Genomic DNA, 16,653 nt, shown 5'->3' with positions numbered 1-16,653 from the left:
TACTGCGCAGAGTGCTGATCTCATAACCAAGCAGTCCGACTTTAGCAAGCTCATCACGTGTCCTGTATCTTAAAAGGGTAGATATATGGAGTAAAAAGTTTGAAATTTGGAACGCGGGATCATTATCTGTATCATATCATTATGTATCTGTATCGTTGTCTGTATCATATGCGGTAGGTTTGATGCAACGTGGAACCTTGTTCCAGGAAGAGCGATCAATAATACAAATAAGGAAACCTTACGGATTGTTAAGCTGGCCGTTGTTCAATCATAACTTATGCGTTCCGTATGCGGCTTGAATGTCGCTAATGAAAGTATCGACGCAGGCAGGAACAGCGCCGTCTTTTGTAATCGATGGCCTAAATTGAAGAGATGCGCAAGCGAAATGATAAAGCGAGCCCATATGACTAATGATATGAGTGCGCTCGAGGCGAGCAGGCGAATTTATACACGTCATTTGTTTTTTGAACTTTACACGAAAGCAGCATCATCGTCTCTTGCTTTCGTGCTATCCACAATATTGATCCGCCAATATGCTGGCTCTCTAGGCAATACTCTTACCAGATACGGTCCTCAGAAACACTCGCTTTCTGTAAAGACGCGGCATCTCTTATTAACGAAGTCGCCCATAAAATGCATGTCATTTCTAGCTGCATCTTTTCGAATTGATAGAGAGGTACAAGCAAAGTTAACGTTACCTATTCGCAAGAGGAGCTTTACCTGACAGAAAAAGTGCGTTTGATTGTGCCGTTCCTCATCTGTTATATTTATAGCGAGGTTTCTTATTCTATTTCGATCTCCAGTTACAGGTTTTTATATTACGCCCGTCCGGCTATGTATGGCGAGGCGACCATCTAGCTACAAACGTAAGCAGACCTCTTTGAACACGGGTAAAGGCACTTTATCTGTTTGATACCATGGCAAGGACGCTACAAATATAAATTTAATGCTTTCTGTGCTCGCCCAACTGTTACGGCTTCCCCCTTTATGCCTGTTCACGGTGGTTCTTTTAGAGAACTCATATTGTTGAGTATTTTTTACCTATTATATTGTGAACTTGTTTCTTCCTTTTCTAGTTAGTTGGTGTATAATTTATGCTTCAGGCTTGTTCAATTTTCTTCAATTCTACGCTTTTTGGGCATACAATATATTTGTACGAATCCATTACGTCTATACTTTTTTGTGATTGCAGGCATGTGGGCACGTTTAAGGTCAGATTTTCAAAACTGGAACCTATTTTTCGGAGCTCTGGACTAAGCGATGCCTGCAGAACTAGATGCATCACAACTCGTGGATGAGGTCTTTGTGGATGGGGAAAAATGGGTGTTTTAGCCTTCATGTCGTTACAATATGTAGAACACAGAAGTATAATTTACGCTGGTAGTTCCTATTTAAATTACAAGGTCAATTTGTTGTCAGAAGATACCCAAGGTGATATGCCCAATAATGTGACATATAAATGCGCGCGGGGCATTATGCAAGGCATTATCCAAAACCAATGGAGTGTTAAACAGGTTTGAAGAGTCATCTGGTACCACGAAAGCAAATCTGTGCTACGTCACGTTTTGTTTAAAAAATGGGGGCGGCTTAGCTCAGCTAATCTTGTATATGCAAAGCAAAAGCTTTCCTTAGTCTGGTTGAGTCTTGGTTTCGCTTGGTTAAACCGTTGATTCAGCTGTATTGCCGACCACGTCCGAAAGCCGTTCGGTTCCGCGCAACGCTCACAGAAGGAGGCCGGTTGAACGCGGCGTTCGCCGGCGTTCGCTGGCGTTCATTCATGGCGAACGCACCGTTCCTCTTCGCCGGGCGCTAGACGAGTCACGTTGCCCGAAACGACCTAGCGTCGCATGCATGGGAGGCTGCGGAGGTGGTTGGCTGCCTCTGCCGCAGCGGCGGTGGCGACCGCTGTCGGCACCCGCGGGCGCCAACAGTGGGCCCGGCGAATCACGCTATGCGCTTTAAGGGGTGTGTCGCCGGGGGTGTGTCTCCGGTCAAAAGGTCACCTTGCGCATCCTCTACGAAATCGATGGACGAAAGTATTGAAGCTTTGCTTTAAAACAATACTGCGCCCCAACAACACACAGGGTACCTAGGCCTACCTGCGTTTCTGTGTCCGTGAAAACAACGCTCCTCACGGCGAGTATAGAGTTGAGCGACGTATCAAATGCTACTTCTTCCAAATTAAAGAGGCTTGTATATCGTCTTCGTGGTACCTTTAAGGCCGCTGGCCGCGCGTATGAATAAAAGCTTGAGCTTAACCAAACCACGTGCTCAATCGGTCAAGAATGCTAGGAATTGCGGGTTTTTTATCTACTCGCTTTCTTGCTTTCCGCCGCGCTATCCATGATTATTCCTTTTATTTATTTTGGGCCCTGAACAACTTTTCGCCGAGAAAGTGCAACTACGTGACAATGTAGAGCTATGGCTGAGCCATAACGTCGCAGGTCAGACCTCGCCCTTAGCGGGCGTCTTTTCAATGAACGTGGGAAACAAAAAAAGCCCGTGCGTTGCGATTCCTGTGCACGCTAAAGATGCCCAGGTGGTCTAAATCAAGCGGTAGCCCTCCACCAAGGCACGCCTTTGGCAGTTTCAGTTTCGGGGCGTCTAAGCGAAACAAAAAAGAGCTAACATAACTGTTTGCTTTTGTTCTTTTAGCGTTTTTCGGTTCTTTTGAGACAAAAAAAAAAAAAACGCTCGTAAGGAACAGCACGGTGAAGAAATGCAGGACGGGTGCAGCTTTCCGTCTTTCGTTAAAGTCCCGCTCGTTGGCCGCAGTTTCTCGTCACAAAATTCAACACCAATTAGCACAATTACATGCTGTACTGAGCTTTTGTCTCCTGTTTTCTTCTTACTTAAGCCACATTGTACTCGGGCTTAATATAGCATGTTTTAAAAGGAATAGTGAAAGCTGTCACCAGCGTGAACTCGGCGGTTAAAGAATGGTGACCGCAAAAATAAACTCCATTTTCAGTAAAATAAGCTGTTGGTTTAGTTGGTGCATATTGCTTTAAGAAAAAGAGTGCTGCAAACCACAACAGAAAAAACCGAAGATGGGCGGGACAGATGCGCAACTAAAAACTGATTTATTTCAAGAAAAGACAGGAGTATAAGTAGCTTGTCTACAAACTTCGAACGAGTACCGGATCCTTCCCAACGTGCGATAAAAGATGTGATTGTTGTCTTCAGCAGTGGCTACTTTCTTTTTATCGTATCTTTTTAGATCTCGTATTTTTTTGTGTGTACGTGCGCATGTGTGTTTTTAGACAAGATACTTATGCCCCTGTCCTTCCTTGGAATAAATCAGTTGTTAGTAGCGCATCTGTCTCGTTCGTCTTCGTTTTTTTTTTCTGTCGTGGTTTGTAGCGCTCTTTTGATTGATTTGATTGATTGTAGGGTTTAACGCGGCGACGCAACGCAGGCGATGAGGCGCGCCGTAGTGGAGGGCTCCAGGTAAATTTTGACCACCTGGGAATCAACGTGCGCCGAAATCTCGTACACACGGGCGTTTTTGCTTTCCGCCTCCATCAGGAAAGCGGCCGCCGCTGCCGGGAATCGAACCCGCGACCTCGTGCTCAGCAGCGCAACGCTTTAGCCACTGATCCACCGCGGTGGGTGCAGCGCTCTTTTTCTTGAAACTCCATTTTCTTCACCTCTGGAAACAGTCCGGGAGTTAACGTCGGCTAAACTAAACCCTACCAAACCTGGGCTCATGGTGCGAACTTGTTAACGCTGTTTACATCGCGTAGCCGCGCCGAAACGCATCCGTGCTATATTTTTATAGCGCACATTTTGCCCTGCCGTCTCCACTTTCCTCAACGGTGAGAAGTTGTTCGCTAACCGAATAACATACATTACCTTCCGAGGAGTTTTTGCGGAGTTTGTTGACAGCGTCTTTGATACGAGCTGATAAGTTTTGTAAGCAAGCCGCAGTCCCCCCAAAACACTATCTTGTTCGTTTTGTGCCCAAGGATAACAACTGGGTATGAAAAGTGAATTGCAATGATGTTAGCGTCAAGTCATTCCAGGAAAGCACTCACCCTCTCAGGGCACCACCGTCGCTTTTATTGCAACCGCTGGCGTCCCCACAGAACAACACTGACGGCGAAGAAAAGGCGCACGTCGATGACGAATAGAACTTTCGATTGCGTTTTCTTCCTTCCTTCCTCCGACGGGAACTTCTTAGAGCGCACGGTCGCAATCAATTTAGTAGCCTCTCGAGGTGGGGCGCGCAGCGCTCCAATCAAGGGCCGTCCGCTGTTGACTCCGGTGGTGGAGTTCGCCAGCGCAGCGCTGCCACCGACGGTTAGAAGAAGCAATCATGGGGCAGCGTGACTGAAACGTCCGCGCTGCAGCCAAGCGAAACACTGGCCTGCTGGGAAGGCCGCAGACTTTCTTAATTGGACGGGACGCGATGAGGACCCTCCGTCGTCCTTATTGCGCTGTCTTTTCTTTTACTTCTGAGTTCTCTTATCTCGTTCCATTCCGGCCACAGCAAGGGCATGCTGCAGCTTTAGAAGTTGGCCGCCATTATTATGTTTCCGTATAAAACCGCTGCCTCTGGCCCTTTTTGGCGAAGTCTTCTCCGGGTCAAAACACTGCCTCTTCGGTAAAGCACGCGATTACTACGTTCTTCTCTCTCCCTCTCTTCCTTTTCTCTTCCTCTCCCTCTGAATGGTCTAATTCAGTTATAAACAGAACCAGTCGGAGCAAACTTGACCCGGAAAACAACGTCGACGCTCCGCTCGCAAGTGCAAGCCGGCTGCGTTATAGCTGCAGGGTGCTTGCGTTTTGGATAATTAGGTGTTAATTAAATTTGGCGAGCGCGAGGCGCGCTCGCGTTTATTACGACGCGCGCGCCTCAACGCGAGTTCAGCGCTCGCCAGTATGCTCCAGCTGGGGCGCAGGGCGCGAAGAATGCAAATTACCGATGTGTTTTGGAACCTGGCGCAGCGGCTCGTGGTGAGCGTTGTTCAAAGGGCAACGGAAGAGATGATGAACCGAACGGTGCGCTTGTATTTTGGCCTCCGCAACTCGGACCGAATGAACTAATTTGTGCGTTGCGTCAACCGATTTGTCTTTACCCGGAGCACTTTGTTTTGACGTCTTTCAGAGAAACAGCTGCGTTAAAACATCCGTGCCAGTCACAATATGTCTAACTGGCAAGCTACTGTTTGCAAATATGTACTGTTGATTTACTAGCGCACGTGCGTTATTTGATTATAAATTAGAGTGAGGAGTAAATTAGTAAACTAACATTTGGCAGCAAACAGTGAGGGCACTTGGAGGTGACAAAACGGCCGAACTTAGCTTCGCTATATTTCCCCGCACGGGGCACCTTGAGTAATCTTGGTGACGGTACTGGCGATACCGCGGACCCCGAGCCCCCATACATAAGCTGGATCCAACCGTGGTGATGTGTTTTAAGGTGAAGGGTAGAAACCTCAAACGGTGGCCGTCGGAGCCCAGGTCAAGCTCCGGCGGATGGGCTCCCTGTCTGCCTACCAGGCAGGGAGCTCCGGGACCTGTTTGGCTAATAGGGTAAGGTCAAAGAAGAAAGTACCCCCGTCTCCCTGCTTTTTCCTATGCCATATGGATAAATCAACCCCCCCCCCCCCCCCCAGACGTGATCGGCCCCCTAAAAGGGGCCGCACCGAAGTATCTTTTCCTTCTTTGCCTTCTATCTCGCTCCCAAAGCCAGATAACTACCCTAGTTTTTTGATCATTGAATCTGTGGACAAATCGACGCCGGTTTCCTCTCGATCTGTATTTCTTGTTTCTAAATACCTTGAAGGTATCATCGGCAAAACCTATGACGCCAAAAAGCTCAGAACTGGTGAAGTGCTAGTTGAAGTTAAAACTCAGCAGCAATCCACAATCCTCCTGAAACAAACCCGCATGGCAGATCTGGAGATCAGGGTCACACCCCACCGCAGCCTCAACAGTTGTCAAGGTGTGATCTCTGAGGCAGATCTCCTAACCGAGACAGAGACTGATCTGCTCGAAGGCCTAAAAAAACAAGGCGTGACAGCAGTAAGGCGCATCGTCATCAGAAGAGAGAACAAAGAAATAGCCACCAAACATCTGATCCTGACTTTCGACCGCTGCACACTGCCCGAGCATGTCAACGCAGGTTTCATCCGTTGTTCTGTCCGGCCGTACATCCCGAACCCGAGGCGCTGTTTCAAGTGCCAGAGGTTCGAGCATGGTACCAACTCCTGTCGAGGCAGAACAACATGTGCCAAATGCGCCCGTCACGATCATCTATCCGACAACTGCACTGCAACCAACTTCACCTGCCCGAATTGCCAGGGTCCACACGCAGCATACTCCCGCGCTTGGGAAAAGTTTCATCTTGAAAAAAAAATCATTAACCTTAAGATAACCGAAAACATCACCTTCCCAGAGGCGCGAAAGAGGTTCGCCTCCTTCCCCCTGGGGAGGTATGCCGACGCAGCTCGCCGGGGGGCGGAGCGGCGTCTGGTTTCGGCGGGGACCCAGTGCCGCGAGTCGGACTTGGTCCCGCCCCCCCCCCCCCCCCCCCTGGGTTGCCTCTGGCAGCCCAACCCGCCTCCGCACCGCTCGCTGAGCCAGCAGCGGTTGTGGTGGCAACCTCTTCCGTCGGGACCGGTGCCGCTCCCGTCCTTGCCTCCCCATCGTCCAGTGCGTTGGAGGGTGCCATGGACACCATGAGCCCCGCACCTGCTTCAACCGCCACCGTACCGCCCGTGCCACTTCTGGTGCCTCCGATACCACCGGCGGTGACGGCTCAAACGAAGGGCCCCCGAAGGGGGGCCAAGTCCGGGGGGCCCGGTTCGACGGGCACACCCAGGACATCGGATGACGAGATGGACGTCGTGCCGTTCTTGCCTGCAACGCAGCGCAAGGAGCGGCCTTCGACGTCCAAGTCTACAGATAGGCCGCCCAAAAAGCCCAATCCAAGAGTCACAGCCCCGAAAGACGACACATAAACATACACACTCCAGTAGCTCTCACACTAAATAATGGGAAGAGAAAATATTGTGCAATGGAACTGCAGGGACCTTCTGAATAATCTTGACGACGTGTATGAGATTCTGCATACCAATCAGCCAAGTGTAATGTGTGTTCAGAAAACACATCTGAATTCCAAACACACAAATTTCTTGAATAGTTACCTGGTATACAGGAAAGACAGGGATGGCTGCACACACTCTTCTGGCGGTGTGGCCATAATCGCCCGCAAATCCTTAGCATGCCACCCTGTCACCTTGAACACCGTCCTTGAGGCTGTAGCCGTTCGCACAATAATATTTAATAGGTTGATAACGGTATGCTCCATAAACATTCCTCCTGATGTTGCACTTACGAGCTCCGATTTCGAGGCGCTGGTTGACCAGCTGCCCGAACCATGCATCCTTACAGGCGACCTTAATGCTCACAACTCTCTTTGGGGGTCTTCCAGAACGGATGCCCGAGGTCGCCTGATAGAGAAATTCCTTACATCTTCTGGAGCATGCCTTTTCAACAATAAACAGCCTACATACCATAACATAGGTCACAACACATACTCACATCTTGACCAGGCTATTGGTTCTGCAATTCTCTTTCCATGTCTGGAGTGGGGTGTGGGCACGGACCCATATGGTAGTGACCATTTCCCCACTTCATTAACGTACATAGGTACAGGCCCGAGCAGTCCATCTTCCCATAAAAGGTTTAATGAAGCAAGAGCTACCTGGAATACATTTACAGAGACATCCCAACTACACCACACATCCATAGGACACCTACACGTTGAAGAAGCTACCCAACTGCTCACGGCGCACATCCTCGACGCCGCCGAGAAGTCCATTCCCCACGCCTCTGGTGCCCCGCGCAACCAGCGGAGGCCGTGGTGGAATGAGGACTGTAGGCGGGCGCGAGAGGCCCAGAACAAGGTGTGGGGTGTCCTTCGTCGGTACCCCACGTCGGGTAACCTCATTTTGTTCAAACGGGCCAAGGCGTTAGGAAAACGTGTGCGCCGTGAGTCAAAACGAGAGAGTTGGCGTTCCTTCATAACATCCATAAACTCCTACACAGACACACGGAAAGTATGGACGAGAATACGCAAACTCAAAGGACAACAAACTCACAGCCTGCCTCTGGTCAGCACTACAGGGGACACACTCGAAGACCAGGCTGACACACTCGCACAACGCTTCCAACACGTTTCCAGTTCAGCACACTACACAAACACTTTCATGAAACACAACCTCGTGGCCGAAAAGAAGCCTTTACATGACAATGACAGGTCAGCCACTTCTTATAACTCGGAGTTCACGCTTCATGAGCTGAGGGGTGCTCTGAGCACGTGTAAACCCTCAGCTCCAGGCCCAGACAACATTACATATACAATGATACAGAACTTACACACAGACACTCTTGTAACACTTCTTTTCCTTTTCAACAAGATATGGCTTTCGGGGCACATTCCAAAGTCTTGGAGGGAGGCCATAGTTGTAGCATTCTTGAAAGAAGGGAAGGACCTTTCTTCTCCGGCTAGCTATCGACCCATTGCCCTGACCAGCTGCCTGTGCAAACTTCTCGAGAAGATGATAAACCGGAGGCTCGTGTACTTTTTGGAGTACAACGGCCTTCTCGAGAGCTGCCAGGCAGGCTTTAGGGCGGGGCCATCCACGAATGATCAACTCGTAGCTCTTGAATCGTATATTAAGGATGCCTTCGTGCATAAAAAGTACTGCGTAACTGTGTTTTTCGACCTCGAAAAGGCGAATGACACCACTTGGCGTTATAGAATCCTTACTGACCTCAAGTCATTCGGTGTTTCTGGTAATATGTTTAACACGCTTGCTAGTTATCTGTCGGAGAGAACCTTTCGCGTCAGAATTGGTTCTGCAATGTCAAAGGTACATGTGCAAGAAAATGGCGTGCCGCAAGGTGGAGTGTTGAGCTGCACGCTCTTCATAGTTAAGATGAACTCTCTTGAAAAGGCATTGCCACCCACAATCTCTTATTCCATGTATGTAGACGACGTCCAGATATCCTTTAAATCATGTAACATGTCCATCTGCGAACGTCAAGTCCAGCTCGGCGCCAAGAAGCTTGCCGGCTGGGCAGACAAAAATGGTTTTAAAATTAATCCCGGAAAAAGCATTTGTGTTGTATTCTCCAGGAAGCGTGGGGTCCACCCAGACCCAGACATCACTCGTAACAGCGTGTCGATTCCTGTGAACAAGGAACACAAGTTTTTAGGCATTTTATTCGACGAAAAGCTTACATTCATCCCGCATATCAGACAGCTCAAATGCAAATGCTTAAAAACAATGAATATTCTTAAGGTCCTCTCACATCAATCTTATGGGGCCAACAAACAACTCCTGCTGCGCCTTTACACGGCCTTGGTGGGATCTCGGCTCGACTATGGCAGTGTCGTGTATGGGTCTGCTACAAAAACAGCACTGCAAATGCTCGACCCAGTGCTGCATCTTGGCCTTCGCCTCTCATGTGGCGTATTCCGCACTAGCCCTGTTGAAAGTCTTTATGTCGAGTGCGACAAATGGTGCCTAGGGCATCAGCGGGAGTATGTTGACCTGTTGTATGCATCCAAGATCGTGTCTCTGACCAACCATCCTTTTAATCCCACCATGAACGATACGTCAAATTTACAACTCTTTTTAACAGGCCATCTATTCCCTTACTGTTCTCTCTCTGAGTTAGGGAGGAGGTTTCTGCACTCAATGTCCCCCTTTCAGACACGCACAAGACACCCATTCATAATTTCATCGCACCATGGCATCTTCGTTCTGTATCATGCGACCTGTCATTCACTCTTGTAGAAAAAAATAGGGTACCCAGGAATGCCATTCCGCAGCACTTCCTGTTCCTGCAGGACAAGTACAGGTGCGCAGAATTCTATAGCGACGCGTCGAAAACTGGTTCTACAGTATCTTGTGCAGCGCACGGACCAAATTTTAGAGTAAGCAAAACAATGAATTTTCATAACAGTATTTACACGGGAGAAGCATATGGCATTTTACTCGTTTCAACCCACATCATCAAACATAAAATTCCCAAGTCTATTGTGTACACAGACTCTCAAAGCGTTGTACAGGCACTGTCATTAGGAAGGTCATCTAAAAACTATGTGATAAATGCTCTTTTCAAGGTACTAATGTCTGCATATGCCTGAAATCTTAAAATAACTATATGCTGGGTACCAGGGAATTGTGGAATCCCTGGCAATGAGGCCGCCGACCAAATGGCAGGTGACGCTGCTCTCATGACTACAGTTGACATTACAACAGTACCTTACACCGACCTAAATACACACATCAGACGACAGCTTCGTAACACATGGCAATTACACTGGAGTCAACAAACAGACAACAAACTACACGTAATAAAACCACAACTGGGACGCTACATAACTGACTCACAACAGATACACCGAAGTCGCCCTGGCTAGGCTGCGGATAGGCCACACACATGCGACACACTCCCACCTGCTCACTGGAACTTCGGGACCCACGTGTAGCAGGTGTGGAAAGGGCCTATCTGTAGTCTACAAACTACTCACATGCAAGGCACTTGACACAACACGACACAAACATTTCCCTGAATTATACAGACGACACATTCCTTTGCACCCATCATATTTTTTAGTCGACGAACCAATGTTTTCTAGTCAGCGTTTTTTAAAGTTTTTAGCTGAGGTGAACTTTCTGCAGCTCTTGTCATATCACGTGTAATCATCCTGGCCCTATACACCAGCCATCTCCATTGCCTTTTGTTTTGCATCACTTTTACTTTTAGTCACATGTTTTAGTATGTACGGTCTCATCACAATTCAGTAACTTCTTCTTTGGCGCTCTTTGCCCATAGTCGGCCTTGCGCCAATAAAACCCAACTATCATCATCATCATCAGCTTCGCTATATTTGGGTTTCTAGCCGGTATAGGACTTTTAAGATAATCATGCGCAGCTGCTATTACAATACGGCAAGGATTCAACTAATACCCGAAGGAACGACAAGTACACGCTTACATAGCCTACTTGTCTGCATTAAGGCCTCGAATAAAAAGCGAAAATATATAGTGGCAATACCACAAACTGCTCATTAACTTACTTTTTCACAAACACGTCGTAAAAAAGAAAAATAAAGAGGCGGGGGTAAAATAGACAAAAATGACAAGCATTGAAAACGTAGCTAGGGATGTGTAGAACTGTAGATAAAAAGAACCGACGCCTTTAGCTTACGTACTCGTATTTCCAGTCTCCCTTGAAGGCACACGCGAAGCTAGAGTGCTAAACCTTTTTTGATGGTTTTAACAGCAAAGGTAGGACCTCCCACCCACAGCCAAAAGAATTTGTGAAGAAAGGGAACAAGTAGGCATGTACTCGTAATTTGGCGGGCCACATATTTGATGCGCGTTACCTGTTGCTTACAGTTACTTCGGCATACGCATAAATTTTTGTAGCATTCTCTTGAAAGCATTCATTTTGAAGAAAAAAAAAACTTACCAGCGCATAACAGTATCCTGGAAGTTCAACTTACTATCTATAATAGCCGTAAAAACAAAATATGCAAACCGTCACCACCACTGCGGTTGATTCCGCTGTTGCTCAGCAGTGCACCTCCTTGCAAAATCAGGGGTAAGCAAAGCATTGAGAAGGCCAGTGGCCCAGGATTTTCTCCTCAAAGAACGGGCGCCGAGAGTATAGCTTCTGTAGAGTTGAAGAGAGATGGCTTCTTTCCGATGAAAAACGTGGATAAAAGCGGTGATAAAAGCGCTCCTGTGTTTTCTAAAAACGACGGAATTGCACAGAAGACTGAAGCACAAAAGACGACCCTCTATGAACTCACTGACCTTTTTTGTCTGTACTGTCCTACCGCTGGGCAGAACACTTTACGCTCTGTCCGTACCTTTCCCCCTCTTTTTCTGTTTTCCTCTTTTTCCTCATTGCTCCTCTTTCCCCCGTGTAGGATAGCATACTAGGCCGTAGCCTGGTTAACATTCATGCCTTTCCTTTACCTTTTCTCTCTGCTTTGAACTCGAACACGAACATTGTCAGCACACTCCACACCCAAAGAAAGGCAGAGGGCACTAAATGAGACCAACAAGCCGCTACGTCTTTAAAACGTCCAGCTAAAAGCGGTAAAGGCCTCCACACGACGTGTGCGGAGAGCATAAAGGCTGGAAGAAAGAAGAACAAGAATGGGAAAAAGCGTTAGTCGCAGTCGCAGCCAGAGCTACCCGAGCGAGCGGCAACAGCAGCCGAGTGGCCCTCGGTACGGGGATGATGAATGGAGCGCACAGGCCGCTGATGCTGGCTGCCCTAGTCGCTGCTCGGGGCGCAATCTCTCTGCCGGCCGAAGACAATCAGAGAACGGAGCGCGCGGGCGGCGCCGAAACGCGGCCCGGACCGAGTCAGCGGCCACCGCCTTCCGGGCCTACGGCCGAAGCACGCGCTTGGCTTCCGTGGCCAGACCCAGATTGGAGGCGACGACGCCGGCGACGACAGCTCCGAGCTGTCGGTTCCGCACGCCGTTCGATAAAGTGCGCCGTCGTCGCCGGAGTTCCGCGGTTCAGGCGACTAGAAATGCTCGCTTGCCGTTTAGACCATTACGGCACTGACCTCGAACTGCGAGTGGGTATGCTCTCCCTCTGTATTCGGTCCGTTTTCTGTATTTTTCTTCCTGAAAACAAACTTCGCCCTTCGTCTGACGACTTCCCTCGTATTTTGGCAAAAAAAAAAAAAAAAAAAACATGGTGGCAGCTCGGTGGTTCGGGCGTCCGGCTGCTTAAAGCGAGGTCACTGGTGCAAATACGGCTGTAGTATTTATTTAGAGAAGGGGGAGGTAGTAGCCGTTGTGAACAATGCGGTTGATAAAGGTTGGAGAATACAAAATGAGTTAAAATTACTAGCGCCCTCCGACTACACACGCTTGAATGCTGACTATAGTTTGGTCAAGTGAAACGCCGACTATAGATTTGCGCTGCAGGCTTTCGGTAAACACACAGTCTCTCTGATCCTAAACAGAACATTTCTTTCAAAAGCAGCCTTGAAGCGAAGGCAAGGAATGTATTACAAGCCTTGCGGCGAGCAGAAAGAGAATTTTAGGCGGACAGCTTTAGGGTGGCGTCCTTCACGTCCGGATTACAACATTGCTCTAGTTGCATGCGCCATGCATTGGTGAAAACAAGCTTCTAAGTGATCTCTCTGAAGAAAGGAATTACAGCAGGGGATTGCAAGAAAATGCGCTCGCGCGCGATCTGGTGGAAGTCTGCCAGTAATTCAGCAATGGCCGGGCAACCACAGGGGCGAAATGAAATGACCGTGCTGCTGTGTTAGTCTTCAGAATAAAAATTTTGCAGGGGTGCCTGCAGTGCGCTGATGATTCACTACCTTCTTCATTGCTTGTAACTCTGAGTCCAGGAGAACAACCTAAAACTATGAAACACAGTATATGCAAGTGGAAGCGGGTCGGTTTGTCTCCCCACCCCCTCTTCGTTCCTTTTAATTTGTGACTGCTGTAAAAAGTCGTTTTTTAATCAGCGAGCAGATTTTTATGCACTTGAGCGTCTCTTTCTTTTTTAGATTTAACGAGCCCGCAACATGTTCGCAGACTAAACCGACATCACCTGCGCAGGTGCTGCTTAACTAAAGACAAAAATAAAGCGGCTGCCGTGAACAGCAAATTTAACCCGGACGTGCTGATTTTTCTGCCATGTTCCAAATGTTCCTTCGACAGGTGCGTTCACAGTGTCTAAAATCGCTTTGTTTATTTCTTCTTCTTTTTTCAGAAAGGGCGAGGAGGCAAGCAAGCAAGCAAGAACAAGGTAGTGCATAAAGAAAGCGTCGTTCTGCAAAAGGAAGCAAACGTCCCTCGGCGAACCTACCTGCACCTCTTGCCGTATTCAGTCCAGCTTCAGCGTAGCTTTAAGACAGCATGTTGCTGCTTCTAGTGCCTCATGAATGAATCTTCTCATCTACAAGTGAGTAAAAAAGGGAAGAAAACAAATGCCAAAGTAAGAGAAAGGCTGTATCTCGGGGACATATAAAGTAAATGGCCCGGGGCCTCTAAGGAATAGCAGCTGTCAATGCGGCGCTGATATATGCAGCCCGCTTTCGGCGAAACAACCGGGAATTTCTACATCGGTCAGGAACCGGCACCGAGCACTTCCTATCCACTCCGTTGCTTCAGCAATGAAAGCTTCTGGCCCGTCCTGCTCGCAGAGGCTGAATGCTGCGTTATCCTCCCCGTGAAAAGTACGACGCAACAGAAAACCACCGAACAGCGAACGCACGTCAACAAATGCGGCGACTTTAAGAGGCTTTGCTCCCAGACTCTGGCCGGTGAATCTCGAGAAACTTCGAGAACGCATTGTGCGGATGTAACTCTGCGAAAGCACTGAGTAAGTGTTTCGTCTCGACGCCGGGGCGTGAGGAATGTGCTTGGACGCGGAGTGAGAGAACTGCGACTGAAGAATGATCATCAATCAAAACCAGCCAGTCTGTCTTCAGCTTCTAGTGCTGGCGTCACTGGCAGCCTTCTCAAGTAAGTGAATGTTCCGGGAGTTGACTATATGCGTCTCGTCTGGGGTGACTTTGTTTATTTGCACTGGATTGGCTGCAGAATTACCGGGGTGAATATTTACAGCAAATTCTAACGGTAAAAAAAATAAAATCAAAAGCTGATGCGTTTTCTTGCATGAATGAAACTGATAGTCGCTCTGTTACCACGAGATCAGAGTAACGTGTAGTTTTTTGTAGCGTGAGCTACACCGGCCGAGGTTCCTGGAGAGCCTTGCTGCGCATGCGCGAGGAGCAGTGACGTCTCACTGCGCACAGCTGGCGCGCCGGAGCAGCCGCCGCCGCGACTGGACTGGACTGGACAGGACTGGATTGGATTGGATTGGATTGGATTGGATTGGAAATCCTTTAAGCAGCAGTAAGCATGGTAATCAGCTAATCCTAGACAACTAGGAAACCTAAGAATAACCAGCTGAACCTTAGCTCACGCTACCTATATCCTGGCATAGCCTAGCTAAGCCATTGCTAATTTTTTTAATAACGTGTTCAGTTGTTAGGCGAGTTTTACTGAGGTGAGGTCGCAGAAGGTTGGCAACTATTGCCGCCAGCTATCGCAGAAGACATTAATTAAACTTTGTATTATTACAGTAACAAAAAAAGACATTGAGTTGTTGGCAGATTTAGGAACAGGAATATGTTAAAGAAACAATGAAGTGTGAAACCAAGTTCTTCATCTGCCCATTGTGCATTCAAAAATACAAACACGCCACTCATTATATTGCGGCCGTACTTTAACGACACTAAAAATGTAAAAGCGAGAAAACGTATATTCCTGCGCCACAGGACAGTTTTCTTTTTTCTTTTTTTTTTTCTAGTGCTGTTATGATGTTGCAAGCTATAGATGAATAAACATGGTTCGCACAGCTTAATTATGCGGTTTAATGAGAATACCAGTAAGCTTGAGAACATATAATAGTAAAAAAAATGCATCATGCAAGTCCATATTTTGCCACGCAGCTGTTGAGGTATGTACAACCAAGTGGGCAGCGCCACACCGCATGCTGCTCTCCGACATAGATAGATACACAAAACCTGTTCATCTCGAGTATGGTTGGCTTTTTTCACGCCGTATAGCGAATAGATCCAAATGCCATTCTTGCCGCGCCGCAGAGCGTCAATTCCAACAGAAAATGGTGTATGTGGGCACTTGCGCTGTTTTGGCGAGGCCCCTTTCCCCCCGCCTGCTGCTCTACCACTGCTTCCAAGCTCCTCAGGGGCTCCCGCAAATCGACTATGCTTTACGCGGCGCGCGCTGTGGGAAACCTGCAGCGAGTATAGCCTCCACACACCAAGCACTGAGATAGCAATGTAGACTGACGGGCAGCTGAGGCAAAAATATCACCGATAGTGGGGTCGCACCTTCAATGGTAAGCCCTGCCTGATTGGGACTGTCGCTGCTTTATCGCAGCGCCGGCCGCAGGACTAGGGCCTTCGCCATGGTGACGAGGAGATTGAGAGAGAAAACGCTGTTACTATGGTACTAACACAAATGGACTAGCTGAGAAATCGACTCAGGTGCACGTTCCGCTTGGTAAACGTCGTTGCTATGCTGTCCGCCACAGGGTAGACCAGGCGGAAGAGGCGATAATTTTGTGCAATATCATTGTAACGAAGGAGCAAGCGCACATCTGGCGGCTCCTGCAAACAAACGTCTTCCCGAACCCCGCAAGGCTAACACACATTCACCGTTGAACACCTCACCCCTGATTTCCTACTAAGCGGCACTCCAGCCAATCTACACCACATAATATGGGCATGCCCTTAAAATACTTTTCACCTAATCAGTTCCGAGGAGCAGTAGGAGGAGGCCCTGCGTAACGCGGACCCAGGCATGCAGGCCACCCTGGTTACCCGAGCTACTGTCTGCGGCCACGTCTGCGGCCACGGGTACCCTCTGACAGAGGCAAACGCTCAATAACACGTCTTTTTTTTTTTTTTCTCGTTCGTACGCTAGCGCGTGGCCGTAGTATAATCAGTTGCTAAGGCACCTCCGAAAGAAATTCGCCGAGAGGATATACGATGTCGAAGGTATGGTCACGACAGAGAGAGATAGAGAAAGGAAACGAACCCGAAGCACGT

The 16,653-nt window shown here is 48.4% G+C and overlaps 1 protein-coding gene across 1 annotated transcript in view; it reads left to right on the top strand.

Annotated features, from left to right (window-relative positions):
* Positions 1 to 16,653, top strand: part of LOC144174538 (cell adhesion molecule Dscam1-like) — a 345,506-nt gene that overhangs the window by 23,951 nt on the left and 304,902 nt on the right. Inside the window, exon 2 of the mRNA XM_077703291.1 lies at positions 13,785 to 14,539. Coding sequence (XP_077559417.1) covers positions 14,470 to 14,539 — 70 coding nt within the window. The 5' untranslated portion in view covers positions 13,785 to 14,469. The remainder of the gene's footprint in view (positions 1 to 13,784; positions 14,540 to 16,653) is intronic.

The sequence above is a fragment of the Haemaphysalis longicornis genome, unplaced genomic scaffold, assembly GCF_048455015.1.
Source record: "Haemaphysalis longicornis isolate Haplotype H1 unplaced genomic scaffold, Haemaphysalis longicornis Haplotype H1 scaffold_3, whole genome shotgun sequence".
In the NCBI taxonomy this organism is placed as follows: domain Eukaryota; kingdom Metazoa; phylum Arthropoda; class Arachnida; order Ixodida; family Ixodidae; genus Haemaphysalis; species Haemaphysalis longicornis.
This window is presented reverse-complemented; position numbering and strand designations above follow the sequence as displayed.